Source organism: Heptranchias perlo, chromosome 15 (assembly GCF_035084215.1).
Source record: "Heptranchias perlo isolate sHepPer1 chromosome 15, sHepPer1.hap1, whole genome shotgun sequence".
Classification (NCBI taxonomy): domain Eukaryota; kingdom Metazoa; phylum Chordata; class Chondrichthyes; order Hexanchiformes; family Hexanchidae; genus Heptranchias; species Heptranchias perlo.
In genome coordinates this window covers 30993952-31007818 of record NC_090339.1, presented here as the reverse complement: position 1 = coordinate 31007818, position 13867 = coordinate 30993952, and the positions used below count along the sequence as shown (strand labels likewise).

General features: G+C 42.0%; 1 protein-coding gene across 1 annotated transcript in view; it reads left to right on the top strand.

Moving 5' to 3' along the window:
• The window catches only part of xpnpep2 (X-prolyl aminopeptidase (aminopeptidase P) 2, membrane-bound), a 75517-nt gene that overhangs the window by 14417 nt on the left and 47233 nt on the right, over window positions 1–13867 (top strand). Inside the window, exons 5-7 of the mRNA XM_067997009.1 lie at window positions 7296–7403; window positions 7487–7561; window positions 12323–12469. Of these exons, the coding sequence (XP_067853110.1) occupies window positions 7296–7403; window positions 7487–7561; window positions 12323–12469 (330 nt within the window). The remainder of the gene's footprint in view (window positions 1–7295; window positions 7404–7486; window positions 7562–12322; window positions 12470–13867) is intronic.

Here is a 13867-nt window from a genome sequence, read left to right as displayed (position 1 = left end):
GGCCAGTGGGCCGATGAATGGCAGATGGAGTTTAATTTAGATAAATGTGAGGTGATGCATTTTGGTAGATCGAATCGGGCCAGGACCTACTCCGTTAATGGTAGGGCGTTGGGGAGAGTTATAGAACAAAGAGATCTAGGAGTACAGATTCATAGCTCCTTGAAAGTGGAGTCACAGGTGGATAGGGTGGTGAAGAAGGCATTCGGCATGCTTGGTTTCATTGGTCAGAACATTGAATGCAGGAGTTGGGATGTCTTGTTGAAGTTGTACAGGGCATTGGTGAGGCCACACTTGGAGTATTGTGTACAGTTCTGGTCACCCTATTATAGAAAGGATATTATTAAACTAGAAAGAGTGCAGAAAAGATTTACTAGGATGCTACCGGGACTTGATGGTTTGACTTACAGGGAGAGGTTAGACAGACTGGGACTTTTTTCCCTGGAGAGTAGGAGGTTAAGGGGTGATCTTATAGAAGTCTATAAAATAATGAGGGGCATAGATAAGGTCGATAGTCAAAATCTTTTCCCAAAGGTAGGGGAGTCTATAACGAGGGGGCACAGATTTAAGGTGAGAGGGGAGAGATACAAAAGGATCCAGAGGGGCAATTTTTTCACTCAAAGGGTGGTGAGTGTCTGGAACGAGCTGCCAGAGGCAGTAGTAGAGGCGGGTACAATTTTGTCTTTTAAAAAGCATTTGGACAGTTACATGGGGAAGATGGGTATCGAGGGATATGGGCCAAGTGCAGGCAATTGGGACTAGCTTAGTGGTATAAACTGGGCGACATGGACATGTTGGGCCGAAGGGCCTGTTTCCATGTTGTAACTTCTATGATTCTATGATTCTATGATTCTACTGATTTCTGTCCAGTGACACTCTGACTGGTCCAATTAAAATAAGCTAGTTTCCTTTGCCTCAAGTGTTAATTTGCCCAAAGCAGCAGTGCAATAAGATCTGAGAAAATAGTCTACTGCTGTGATGTTTTCTGCTTTTCAGATTGACAGGTGATGTAGTGGGTATTCTGTTTGTTCCCCCGTAGCCTATTTACTGTGATCAAGGTTAATTGTTAGACCTGGCCTGTGCTAAATCAGTGCTGGTTTCAGTACATAGGAGGCATTGCTATATATATATATATATATATGTAGAAATTGTACTCAAGCTCTTTAAATAGAAATTAGGTGTTGGAAAAAGCCCAAACTGTAACAGTCATAAGATGGATATGGGGGAAGGGGGGGGGCTGTGACCTATCAAAAGAAAATGAACTGTTGGGCCTCATGGCATTATCCTTTTCCTAAATATTCTGATAAGCTTATGCTGTAGATGAAATAGATAGTATTGGATAGCTGGGAGTAGACTTTAAGGGTGTAATTTAATTTATAACTGCCAGCTGAGCCCTTTAGTATATGTTAGATTAGATTCAAACCTTAAGATTATTTCCTGGTTATCTATTACTTCTTATAATATATAAACCACAACTTTAATCATGACTATTCATCACTTTAATGGTGGCCTTAATGCTGACACCAATAGAATTCTTCGCAACACAATGCAAACACATATTTTATATGACACAGAGTTATTCATTGGCCGATAAATATTTTAGCCCTTAAACCACTTGCAGCTCTGTGGAGTTTTCTATTCCCTGGGTCACCATTTATTTAAAGCTTTAGCTCATGCACTGTGACACTGAGACACTGAGACAAACCCCAATATTACAGCAATAATGTTACTCAGATGTCAGGAGTAGTTTTATTACTGTAATATTCATTTATATATTCAAAATATATAATTTTTAACAAATTGAATGAAGATAAATAAAATATATTAAAAACTTTCGTTCTGCTATAGGTGTCAGCCATGGCTCAGTGATAGCAAACTCGTCTCTGAGTCAGAAAGTTGTGGGTTGAAGTCCCACTCCAGAGACTTGAGCACATAATCTAGATTGACACTTCAGAGGGAGTACTGCACTGTCGGAGGTGCCGTCTTTGATTAGACGTTAAACAAAGGCCCTGTCTGCCCTCTTAAGGTGGATGTAAAAGATCCCATGGCATTATTCAAAGACCAGCAGGAGAGTTGTCCTGGCCAATGTTTGTCCCTCAACCAACATCACTAAAAACAGAATATCTGGTCATTATCTCATTGTTGTTTGTGAGACCTTCTGTGTGCACTTTGGCTACCATGTTTCCTGCATTACAACAGTGACTGCAATTCAAAAGTACGTTATTGACTATAAAGTGCTTCAGAATGTCCTGAGGCCATAAAGGGCACATAAATGCAAATTCTTTCTTTTCTTTGCTCTGCTATTTTTACCCCATAGCTGTGGGACTGCCAACGCTTTTCACCTCCTTACTGCATGTACATTCTAACAGAGGGATAGTGATGCCCTGTAATGTGATCTTTGATGCCAAAATGTTAGCCGCAATAAGAGAATGCTGCGCACCATAGGATAGCAGAGTGATTTGTGTATAAGAGATTTGAGTCTTCAACCAAACTCCAGGACCAGGAATTTTCATTACTCCTTCAGTGAGAAATCCCAAGCCTGCTTATAACTTACAACAACCAAATTCACCAAATAAAGAAAGAAAAACCAAATCCCTTCCTAGGTTTTTTCTCTCTCACTCTTTAGAGTGTGGGAGGTAAGAATCAACCGAGATTGGAATACGTTTCTAAATAATTGGTTTTATTGACATTAAGACACAACAGTTTTACAGATAAAGAGGTTTACAACCTTATTTGGGAGTACAACATGGGTGAGTAAAAGGACTAGGCAGATAGAGCAGCTGTCCCCTGGGGCCATCTCCCTCTCAAACAGATATTCTGCTTTGGATATTGTTGGGGGAGATGGCTTATCAGGGGAATGCAGCAAGAGCCAAGACCGTGGCACCACGAGTGACTCAGCTGCACAGGAGGGGAGGAAAAAGAATGGGAGAGCAATAGCGATAGGGGATTCCATCATAAGGGGAACAGATAGGCGTTTCTGCGGCCGCAGATGTGACTCCAGGATGGTATGTTGCCTCCCTAGTGCTAGGGTCAAGGATGTCACAGAGCGGCTGCAGGACATTCTGAAGGGGGAGGGTGAACAGCCAGAGGTCCTGGTCCATATCGGTACCAACGACATCGGTAAAAAAGGGGATGAGGTCCTGCAAGCAGAATATAGGGAGTTAGGAAATAAATTAAAAAGCAGGACCTCTAAGGTAGTAATCTCAGGTTTACTCCCAGTGCCACGAGAGCAGAAATAGGAGAATAGACCAGATGAATGCGTGGCTTGAGAGATGGTGTAGGAGGGAAGGGTTTAAATTCCTGAGGCATTGGGTCCAATTCTGGGAAAGGCAGGATCTGTACAAGCTGGACGGGTTGCACCCAAGCAGAACCGGGACCAATATCCTCACATTTGCTAGTTCTGTTGGGAAGGGTTTAAACTAGTATGGCAGGGGGATGAGAACCAAAGGGCAGGTACAGATAGGACAAATTCAGACCAGGAAACAGGAAGTAGAAAAGCAGTTAGTGACGTAGTTAACGACTCAAAGGCAAAAGAAGCAAAGGTTAAATAGTGTTCAGCACGAGAATTTGATGAGGTTAAAGGGTATATACTTCAATGCAAGGACTATTACAAACAAAGCATGATATCATTGCTACAACAGAAACCTGGCTTAAAGAGGGGGATAATTGGCAGCTCAATATCCCTGGATATAGAGTTTTGAGGCAGGATAGAGTGGATGATAAAAAAGGAGGGGGGTAGCATTATTGGTTAAAAAAATCAATTACAGTTGTGAGAAGGGATGATATGCTAAATGGATCATCAATCGAGGCCATATGGGTTGAGCTAAGAAATAAAAAAGGGCCAGTCACACTACTAGGAGTGTACTATAGACCCCCGAATAGCGAAAGGGAGATAGAAGAACAAATATGCAGGCAAATTTCTGAGTGCAAAAATAAGAAGGCAATAATAGTAGGGGACTTCAACTACCATAACATCAACTGGGATTCAAACAGTGTGAGGGGCACAGAGGGCGCAAAATTACTGATCAGTGTCCAGGAGAACTTTTTTAGCCAGTACTTGACAAGCCCAACAAGAGTCCTGGAAAATGAAGATGGGCAAGTGGGTGAAGTGACATATTGGGGATAGTGACCACAATTCAGTTAGTTTCAGCATTATTTTGGAAAAGGACAGAGTTAAATCAGGAGTAAACATTTTAAATTGGGGGAAGGCAAATTTTACAGAACTAAGAGGTGATTTGGCAGAAGTGGACTGGACACAACTACTTGAGGAGAAATCAGTGGCAAGCCAGTGGGAGGCACTAAAAAGTGAAATTCTACGGGTACAAAGCAGACCCGTCCCCTCAAAGAAAAAGGGTGGCACTGCCAAATTTAGAGCTCCCTGATTGTCTAGAAGTATACGGGGCAAGATAAATCAGAAAAAGAAAGCTTATGACTGTAGAAAACTAAACACTGCAGAAAGCCTAGAGGAGTTTAGAAAGTACAGGGATGACGTAAAAAGGGAAATAAGGAAAGCAAAGAGAGGGCATTAAAAAATATTAGCTAGTAAGATTAAAGAAAACCCAAAGATATTTTATCAGTACATTAAGAACAAGAGGATAGCTAGGGACCTATCAGGGATGATAAGGGTAACTTGTGTGTAGAAGCAGAGGATGTGTGTAGGGTTTTAAAATGAATATTTTGTCTCTGTATTCACAAAGGAAAAGGATGATCCGGACGTAGTAGTTAAAGAGGAGAGGTGTGAAATATTGGATAAGGTAAACATAACGAGAGAGGAAGTACTAGAGGGACTGGAATCCTTGAAAGTTGATAAGTCTCCAGGGCCAGATGGATTGTTTCCGAGGCTATTGAAGGAAGTCAGGGAGGAAATAGCGGATGCTCTGAGGATCATTTTCCAATCCTCACTAGATACAGGGGAGGTACCAGAAGACTGGAAGACTGCAAACGTAGTACCATTGTTTAAAAAGGGTACGAGGGAAAGGCTAAACAATTATAGGCCAATCGATTAGAATCAATACTGAGAGATAGGATAAACTGTCACTTGGAAAAGCATGGTTTAATCAGGGATAGTCAGCATGGATTTGTTCAGGGAAGGTCATGCCTTACAAAATGATTGAATTCTTTGAGGAAATGACAAGGAGGATTGATGAGGGTAGTGCAGTGGATGTTGTCTACATGGATTTTAGTAAGGCATTTGACAAGGTCCCACATGGAAGACTGGTCAGAAAGGTAAAAGCCCATGGGATACAGGGAAATGAGGTGAATTGGATCCAAAATTGGCTCAGTAATAGGAAACAAAGGGTAAAAATCGATGGATGTCTTTGTGAATGGAAATAAATTTTCAGTGGTGTGCCACAGGACTCAGTGTTGAGTCCCTTAGTGTTTGTGGTATATATTAATGATTTGGACTGGCATGATTGGCAAATTTGCAGATGACACAAAAATTGGCCATGTAGTTGATAGTGAAGAGGATAGCTGTAGACTCCAAGAAGATATCAATGGGTTGGTGGAGTGGGTGGAGAAGTGTCAAATGGAGTTCATCCCGGATAAGTGTGAGGTAATGCACTTAGGGAGGGCAAACAGTAAAAGGGAATATGCAGTAAACGGGAATATATTGAGAGGGGTAGAGGAAGTGAGAGATCTTGGAGTGCATGTGCACAGGTCCCTGAAGGTGGCAGTACAGGTAGATAAGGTTGTGAAGAAGGCATACGGAATGCTCTCCGTTATTAGCCGAGGTATAGAATACAAAAGCAAGGATGTAATGATGGAACTGTATAAAATGCTGGTAAGGCCACAGCTGGAGTATTGTGCGCAGTTCTGGTCACCACATTACAGGAAGAATGTAATTGCTCTGGAGAGAGTGCAGAGAAGATTTACAAGAATGTTGCCAGGGCTTGAAAATTGCAGCTACGAGGAGAGATTGGATAGGCAGAGGTTGTTTTCATTGGAGCAGAGGAGACTGAGGGGAGACTTGATTAAGGTGTACAAAATTATGAGGTGCCCAGATAGAGTAGACGGGAAGTACCTGTTTCCCCTAGCGGAGAGTTCAAGAACTAGAGGACATAGATTTAAGCTGATTGGCGGAAGGATTAGAGGGAACATGAGGAAAAACTTTTTTACCCAGAGGGTGGTGGGTGTATGGAACTCGCTGCCCGAATTGGTGGTAGAGGTAGGGACCCTCAACTCTTTTACAAAGTACCTGGACCTGCACCTAAAGTGCTGTAAGCTGCAGGGTTATGGACCGGGTGCTGGAAGGTGGGATTAGAATAGGCACCTGGTTGTTCTTTGAGCCGGCGCGGACACGATGGGTCGAATGGCCCCCTTCTGTGCCGTATCTTTTCTATGGGTCTGTGGTTCTAACTCAGAAGCAAGGTGATCATTCCTTCTTCTGGGAGACTGAGGGGTTAATTCTTTGAACTGTTTCTTGTTCTGTCTCCTGGAAATTACTATAAAATGGCTGTTTTTATACCCTTTTTCTATTGGCAGAACAGGCTTTCAATAGTTTTCATCTCTCTATCTTCTCATGGTTTTAGAAAGAGAGAAAGGACATGCATTTATATCACAATTTTCACGACCTGAAGACGTCCCAAAGCACATTACAGCCGATGAAGTACTTTTGAAGTGTGGTCATTGTTGTAATGTCGGAAATGCGGCAGCCAAGTTGCACACAGCAAGCTCCCACAAACAGCAATGTGATAATGACTAGATAATCAATTAGTGATGTTAGTTGCGGGAAAAATTTTGGCCAGGATATCGCAGAAAACTTCCCTGCTCTTCTGCGAATAATGCCATGGGATTTTTTACATCCATCTGAGAGGTTCAACATCTCATCCGAAAGACAGCACCTGCGTCAGTGCAGCATTCCCTCAGTACTGCACTGGAGTGTCAGCCTAGATTTTGTGCTCAAGTCTCCAGAGTGGGGAAGTTAGCTGTCTTTATTATGCTTTCCTAATCTCTAACCTTGTCCTTTGAAAGTACGGCAGATCTTGAACAACACTTTCTCTCTTCAACACTCTGAAGCAGTAATAATAATATGCACGAATTGGTCAAGCTTCTCAGCATGCCTTCTGATTTTGGTCAAGTTTAACTTTCTTTCCTTTTTTGTTAACCAAATTCTGATCTTTTACCAAGTAGTCCAGGGTTTCTAGTCTACCCCTTTAGTCTTCCTTAAAAGCTGGTATTAAAAGTCCAAAAATCCTTCACCTTCCATTTGGGAAAATGCCACCATTCACTGTAAGGTGCAAGTCAAACAGGAACAGATTGCATCCTTAGTAAGATGTACCCATCTAATTGATTCATAGGTACTGCGGTAGTCAGTAAGACGGGGGCTGCAGTCTGGACAGATGGACGTTACTGGATTCAAGCTAAACGTCAGATGGACTGCAACTGGGAGCTCAACTCAGGGGCATGTGAGTATTAACAGCAATGAGAGATTTAGTGCCCTAATTTTAATTTTTAATTTTTTTCTAAAAAAAACTATTATTTTTCTCAGCAATTGTAGACTGGATTCTAAATGAAACAACGGCGGGAGAAATAGTTGGTGCTGACCCCTTTGTGTTTTCCGTTGGTAAGGAATCAGCATTCATAAGATTTTTCTATTCTATTTACTCTGAGCCTCATCATCATGTTTAAATTAAGACTCATTGCAATATTCAACTCTAATTCATTTTTTTCAAGGACCTACAACCAGAGTAACTCATTATCACCCTCAGTCTTGCCTTCCTCCTACAATCGTCAAGCTTTTAGAACCCAAGATTGGGTATTGAATATATTTTCCTGCCTTTGCTAATTTTAGTCAATGACTGGGAACACTATCAAGTGTCACATTTTCACAGCTGTTGTATTCATCTACCAGCTGCAAAACAGTGATGATCCTCCTTTAAAATTTGCAGCACTTTTGTTTCATATAAGTTTACCAGTATTTCAATTTGTGTTTGTTGTAAATGATTACAGTGCCACTATAATTCCTGCATGTGGCGCTGTTGAGGCACGAGAAATCTCAGTAGTGCCAGCAGCAAAATTATTATGGCATTGCACCCTGGTTCAAACCCATTTATTTCATTCGCTGCAACTTACATAATAATTTATTAGAAGCTCTGAAACTTGAGAGTGCATGCATGCACCCTCCTGAACTTCTGCTTGGATATGATCGTTCCATCCTGCATCATTTCTGTTTTTTTCTATATAATGGAAAAAATAGTCATGCTTCATGAAATGCCTCCAAGAGATCGGCTCTTGTGCAAAAATGCAATGTAGCTCAATAAGTCAGCAATTGGAGTAAACGGCATAAGTAGCAGGGGAAGGGGGATTTAGAGGGTCAGTGAAGGAGTGTTGCATTGAGGGATAGAACAGATGGGAAGCAGATGGGAGAGTTAGGGTAAGATAATGGGAATTAGTGGGATGAAATGAGAGTGAGAAGATAGGGGGATTATGGTCAATAAACATGACAGGGTAGAGGAGGATATAACTGTGAGGGCATGATGCAAAATGGAAGGTCCCCAGCCTCACTTTCTCACCAGCCTATCCTCCGAATTACCAAAAATCTTGCATCTGCATGCACTTCCTGTTTATCACATTTATTTCCTGCATCATGATTTAGTCATGCCTGGTGTGACAACTTTTTCATGACTGGGATAACAGCTGGGGACTTTACTTTTCCCAACTTACTTAAAATTCCTAGACACTTATACTTACTATTACTTACCTTGCATTGCAGGCCTCCAAATGGAAGGGGGCAATGTTGAGCCTATTATCTCTGTCTCTCATCTGATACGTCCCCAAATGCTAGCTCCTCCAACGCAAACTCCACCTTTATTAACAGCCTTGCCGCTCTGCATTCACCCCCATCTGCACCTTGATTTTCTTCTTGAGCACATAGTCAAAGCTGACACATCAGTGCAGTACTGAGGTAGCGCTGCATTGTTGGAGGTGCCATCCTTCAGATGAGACTTTCATGAGATGAATGCAAAAGATTGCATGGCATTATTCAAAGAAGAGCGGGGGAGTTATCCTGGTGTCCTAACCATCATTTATCCCGTAATCATCACCACAAAAACAGGTTAATTGGTCACTAACTCATTGCTGTTTTTGGGACCTTTGTGTGTGCAAATTGCCTGCTGCCTTTTTCTACATAACAACAGTGCTTTAGACAGGACATTAAAGGTGCTTTGTAAATCCAGGCTTTCTTTCTTTCTTCCTGGCTTCTGCCCTAACACAGACCACAATGTTGACCCCAACTCCAACCAACACCTTTCTTTCCATGTTTCCTATTCCTTTCAAGGCCACTACCCACACTCAGATCCCAACACCAGCCCCAACTGATCTTCTCTTTCTGTCTCCACCCCTGCTCTGCTCCTGTTCTTCATCAATGCCCTGACCTGAATACCATCATGGGGCCTTATCCCCACCAGCACATTCCTTTGCCCCCTTGCTACTGATCTTCCATTCTGTTCCTGTAGCTACACCAATGAAGGCATAATGATACATAGCAATAGAGAGATTGGTAGCAGACAGAGACACATCAGGGGGAAGCAGAGAAAGGCATAGTCCAAAGAATGGAGAAAGGCTGAGAGAGATGGGAGCGAAAAGTTGGCTTGATAGATGGGGGGGAGCAAATGATATAACAGATTTATGGTGAAAGGAGATTGGTTCAATAAAAAGACAGAAATCAGGGGGACAAAGATACAGCTTAACAGACCCAGACACCAGTGGATTGAGATGTAAATTTAAATGCATAAACTGCAAATTTAAAACAGATATTAATGAAAGCTTTTTTTACTGAGAGTGATAAATGTTTGGAATAATTTCTATGGTAAGGTATTAGAAGCCAAACCATTGATGACTTTCAAAATGCAGTTGGATGCAATGGCAAGTGAACAGCTGGCAGAGCAAGGAATGGAACAGGAGGGAGCAAGAGATGATTAGCCTCAACTCACCAAAGTCAATAGAGTGACTGAGAGAACTCTTTAACTGCATACACTAAAGAAAAAAGGATTCGTTGATTAGTCGATAGAACACACAGTGAATAGCCTTTGAGTTCCCCCCGGCCTCTCTATGATCAGGCTGTTTGACAATTCAAGGTACCGAGTTCATTCTGTAGAGTCTAAGAGTGAACCTTCAACTTCAAACAGGTGCGAAGTGGGCTGAGTGGCCAGGCAACTTGCCCAAAGCCGGTGTTAGAAGGCCAAAACCATTTTCAGGTTTGGCCTTCATTTCAATGTAGCCGGTCAGCTGCAGGTGCCAAATGGCAGCTCCGCTGCAGCTCGATAGTTGTGGGAGGGCAGGAAAGAGGCTGGCGTGCTGTTCGTCTGAAAATTGCATCAGGTGGACCTTGGATGTCCAACGCATGGCTGAGATGCCCCTTCCTCCCGATTCTCCATTGCTGGCCATCCGTTTTTCAGGCAAGAAATGGACAGCCGGCAGTTAAAAATCACCCCTTACTTGTCTAATTATTATGCTTGGGGTAAAAAATCATCCAAAATTCCCACTCGAATAGCTATCCAATCATGCTGCTGGAAAGTACCGTGAATGTGTATATTGAGCAAGGAAACGATAAAACATAGCTATGATATTCTTTGCAGTTGACTGGATTGTTTATAGTCATTGTCTAGTCTCACACATGAAGAATGGTCACTTGTTCAAAGTACCAAAGGACAACTGTTATTTTTGGGACTGCATTTCAGCAAACACCAGCATCTTCAGGAGAGGAAGGGAGAAAACAGGGGGAAAATTATGTTTCTCTAATGTAAAATATTCCACTGGATAATCTCATGTGTTGAACATATGATGGTAGAAATATGACTGAGATCATCCACCTCACCACCATCTCTCTCGACCCCTCAACTGTCTCTCATTTGACACACTACTTGTCCAATATCCAATATTGGAGAAGCAAAAATTTCCTCCAGCTAAATATTGGGAAGACCGAAGCCATTGTCTTTGGTCCCCACCATAAACTCCGTTCCCTAGCCACCAACTCCATCTCTCTGCCTGGCCACTGTCTGAGGCTGAACTAGACCGTTCACAACCTTGGCGTCCTATTTGACCCTGAGATGGGCTTCGAACCACATATCCGCTCCATCACCAAGACCGCCTACTTCCACCTCTGTAACATCGTCCGTCACCGCCCCTGCCTCAGCTCATCTGCTGCTGAAACCCTCATCCATGCCTTTGTTACTTCTAGACTCGACTTTTCCAATGCTCTCCTGGCCGACCTCTCATCTTCCACCCTCCATAAACTTGAGCTCATCGAAAACTCTGCTGCCCGTATCCTAACTCGCACCAAGTCCCGTTCACCCATCACCCAGTGCTCGCTGACCTACATTGGCTCCTGGTCCGTGAATGCCTTGATTTTAAAATTCTCATCATTGTTTTCAAATCCCTCCATGGCCTCGCCCCTCCTTATCTCTGTAACCTTCACCAGCCCCACAACCCTCACAGATCTCTGCACTCCTCCAATTCTTGCCTCATGTGCATCCCCGATTTTAATCGCTCCACCATTGGCAGCCGTGTCTTCAGCTACCTAGGCCCTAAGCATTGGAATTCCCTCCCTTAACTCCTCCACCTCTCTACCTCTCGCTCCTCCTGTAAGATGTTCCTTAAAACCTACCTCTTTGACCAAGCTTTTGGTCACGTGTTCTAATATCTCCTTATGTGGCTCAGTGTCAAATTTTGTTTGATAATCGCTCCAGTGAAGCGTCTTGGGACATTTTACTACATTAAAGGCGCTATGTAAATGCAAGTTGTTGTTGTTGAGATGCATTCTGTGATATTATCATTGGAGAAGCTTATTGATAGAATGGAAATGGGGATATTAATATATTCATATGTGTGGCAACAAAATTGAAGGCATTTTAAGGTATATCACAAGTTTTGAATCTTTGAACATTATGACATAAATAAGGAACTTTAATTGTCAGAGTTTTAAAATGTTACGGTTAATAATTTAGGATGAGAAATTTTCTTTATGTGAATTGTTTTGTGCTTCAAATGAGATTTTAAATGAGGTCCCCATTATTGGTTCAGGTGGACATTAAACATGGCATGGCATTATTCAAAGCTACAAAACGCTACAAAAAAAACCAATTAATTGCTCGTTCTCCTTTGCCATTTGTGGGATGCTGCTGCCACAAAATAGCTATTGCATTTGCCTACGTTAAAACAGTCACTGTACTCCAAAAAGCAACTCAATGTGTGAATAGCTTTAATATGAGAAGGTGCTATCAAGCATTTAGTATTTCAATTATTAGGCTATGGCTACTCTAGATAAACAGCAGGTCAGCGGGGAAATACATTCTGATCTCTGGTGTGTTTTTGTTTTTTTAAACAGAGGATTGGGAGAGTTACAGCAAGCCTTTGCTTCAAGCCAAACGACAATTTGTTGCCAAAGAACACAACTTGGTGGATGATATCTGGGGTGCGGAGCGCCCACCAGTCCCTACAGAGAATATTTTCAAAGTGCCAAATGAATTACTTGGTAAATTATTTTTCTTAAGCTTAAAGGGAAAGAATGGTGTAGACGGGATACTTTTGTTCAAAATTCTTGCCATTTTTAATGGAAGAAAATTATACTCTTAATCTTTGATTTTTGTTATTAAAAAGGTCAATTTTAGCACCAACCTGGAAAGCCTTAATTATGGAGAACATCCTGTAGTAACTCCATTGCTAACAGTGCAGGGTATAACTTCAAAGTGACCTGAAGGTTTCTCTGGAGCCGCCCAACCTGGAAGTCACACTACAAGCTAGGAAATTTGCATCACCAGGCTGCAGCATGGTTTCGTAGGTACAGCCCACTCTGCAGTCTGCCTAGGCTCGCATATGAAAAACAGGTGAGGTACTGGAGGGCTGCTGATGTCCATGTAACTGTACTCCAATTTTCTCCCCACCTCTCCTGCAGATAAAGCAAAAGGAATTGAACTAAGAGAGAAATCTATGTCTGCTCAATAAGGCTTTGTTAGAAACACTTTTTCAACTCAACTTCTAATTTCCCTATAATTAGTAGATTTAGGATTTAGTTAGATTCCCTCAATTTAGGATTAGCATCTGGTACCTGACATCAGATCGTATAACTTATGTTATATTATTATTATAGACGTAAAACGGCTGCCTTGACCCTTTCAGCTCCAACAGTAGCACTGGATTTTCTCCTCTATCTACCCCACCTCCCCGAGCCCACTGAATATTTATAAAAGTGTATCAAGGAAAATTAGGTTGGTTCTTGGTGGTATAACACCAAGCGGGCAGAGGTGCTGTTCCAGGCCACTTAGGAAAATCTAGCAGGAAGGTATTGATAGCTTTTCCTCTCCCCCTCCCTCCCTGTCTCAAGATGGAATGCTCCATTGTTGCACAGTGTTCCATTTAATGACTTACAAGCCTCCAGAGCCCACTGTTCTACCAGTGGAACTACATAATGTGAAGCATGGGATTATTTTATTGTCACTTTCCTAACAGGAAAGTCAAAACTCCCATTTAGAGAGCTCCATTACACAATTGTTCTGCCTGTAGAAATGATAAATGCATTATTTAATGCACTAACCTCTAGCAAGAATTAATATTGAGTGCATCTTTGTCACTGGTGCCGTGTGCTAGTGGTGATCATGTTTACAGCAAGATGTTATTCATTGTATTTCACAAAAACACAATTTACTTATTGTTTCTTGTTGAATCTGACAATGTATTTTCCAATTCCATAATCGGAATGGTTGAGGGCCAAAGAACATTACTAAAGGCGCTTCAATATTCAAGCAATGGTGTTCTCATACATTCAATTTTGAATGCATTACAGTCACACTTAACACAAAGCACGGACCAAGCCTCCTCAAATCAATTCTAATAAAGAATCCTATACAACCAAACCCATTCCAACTATCTACCT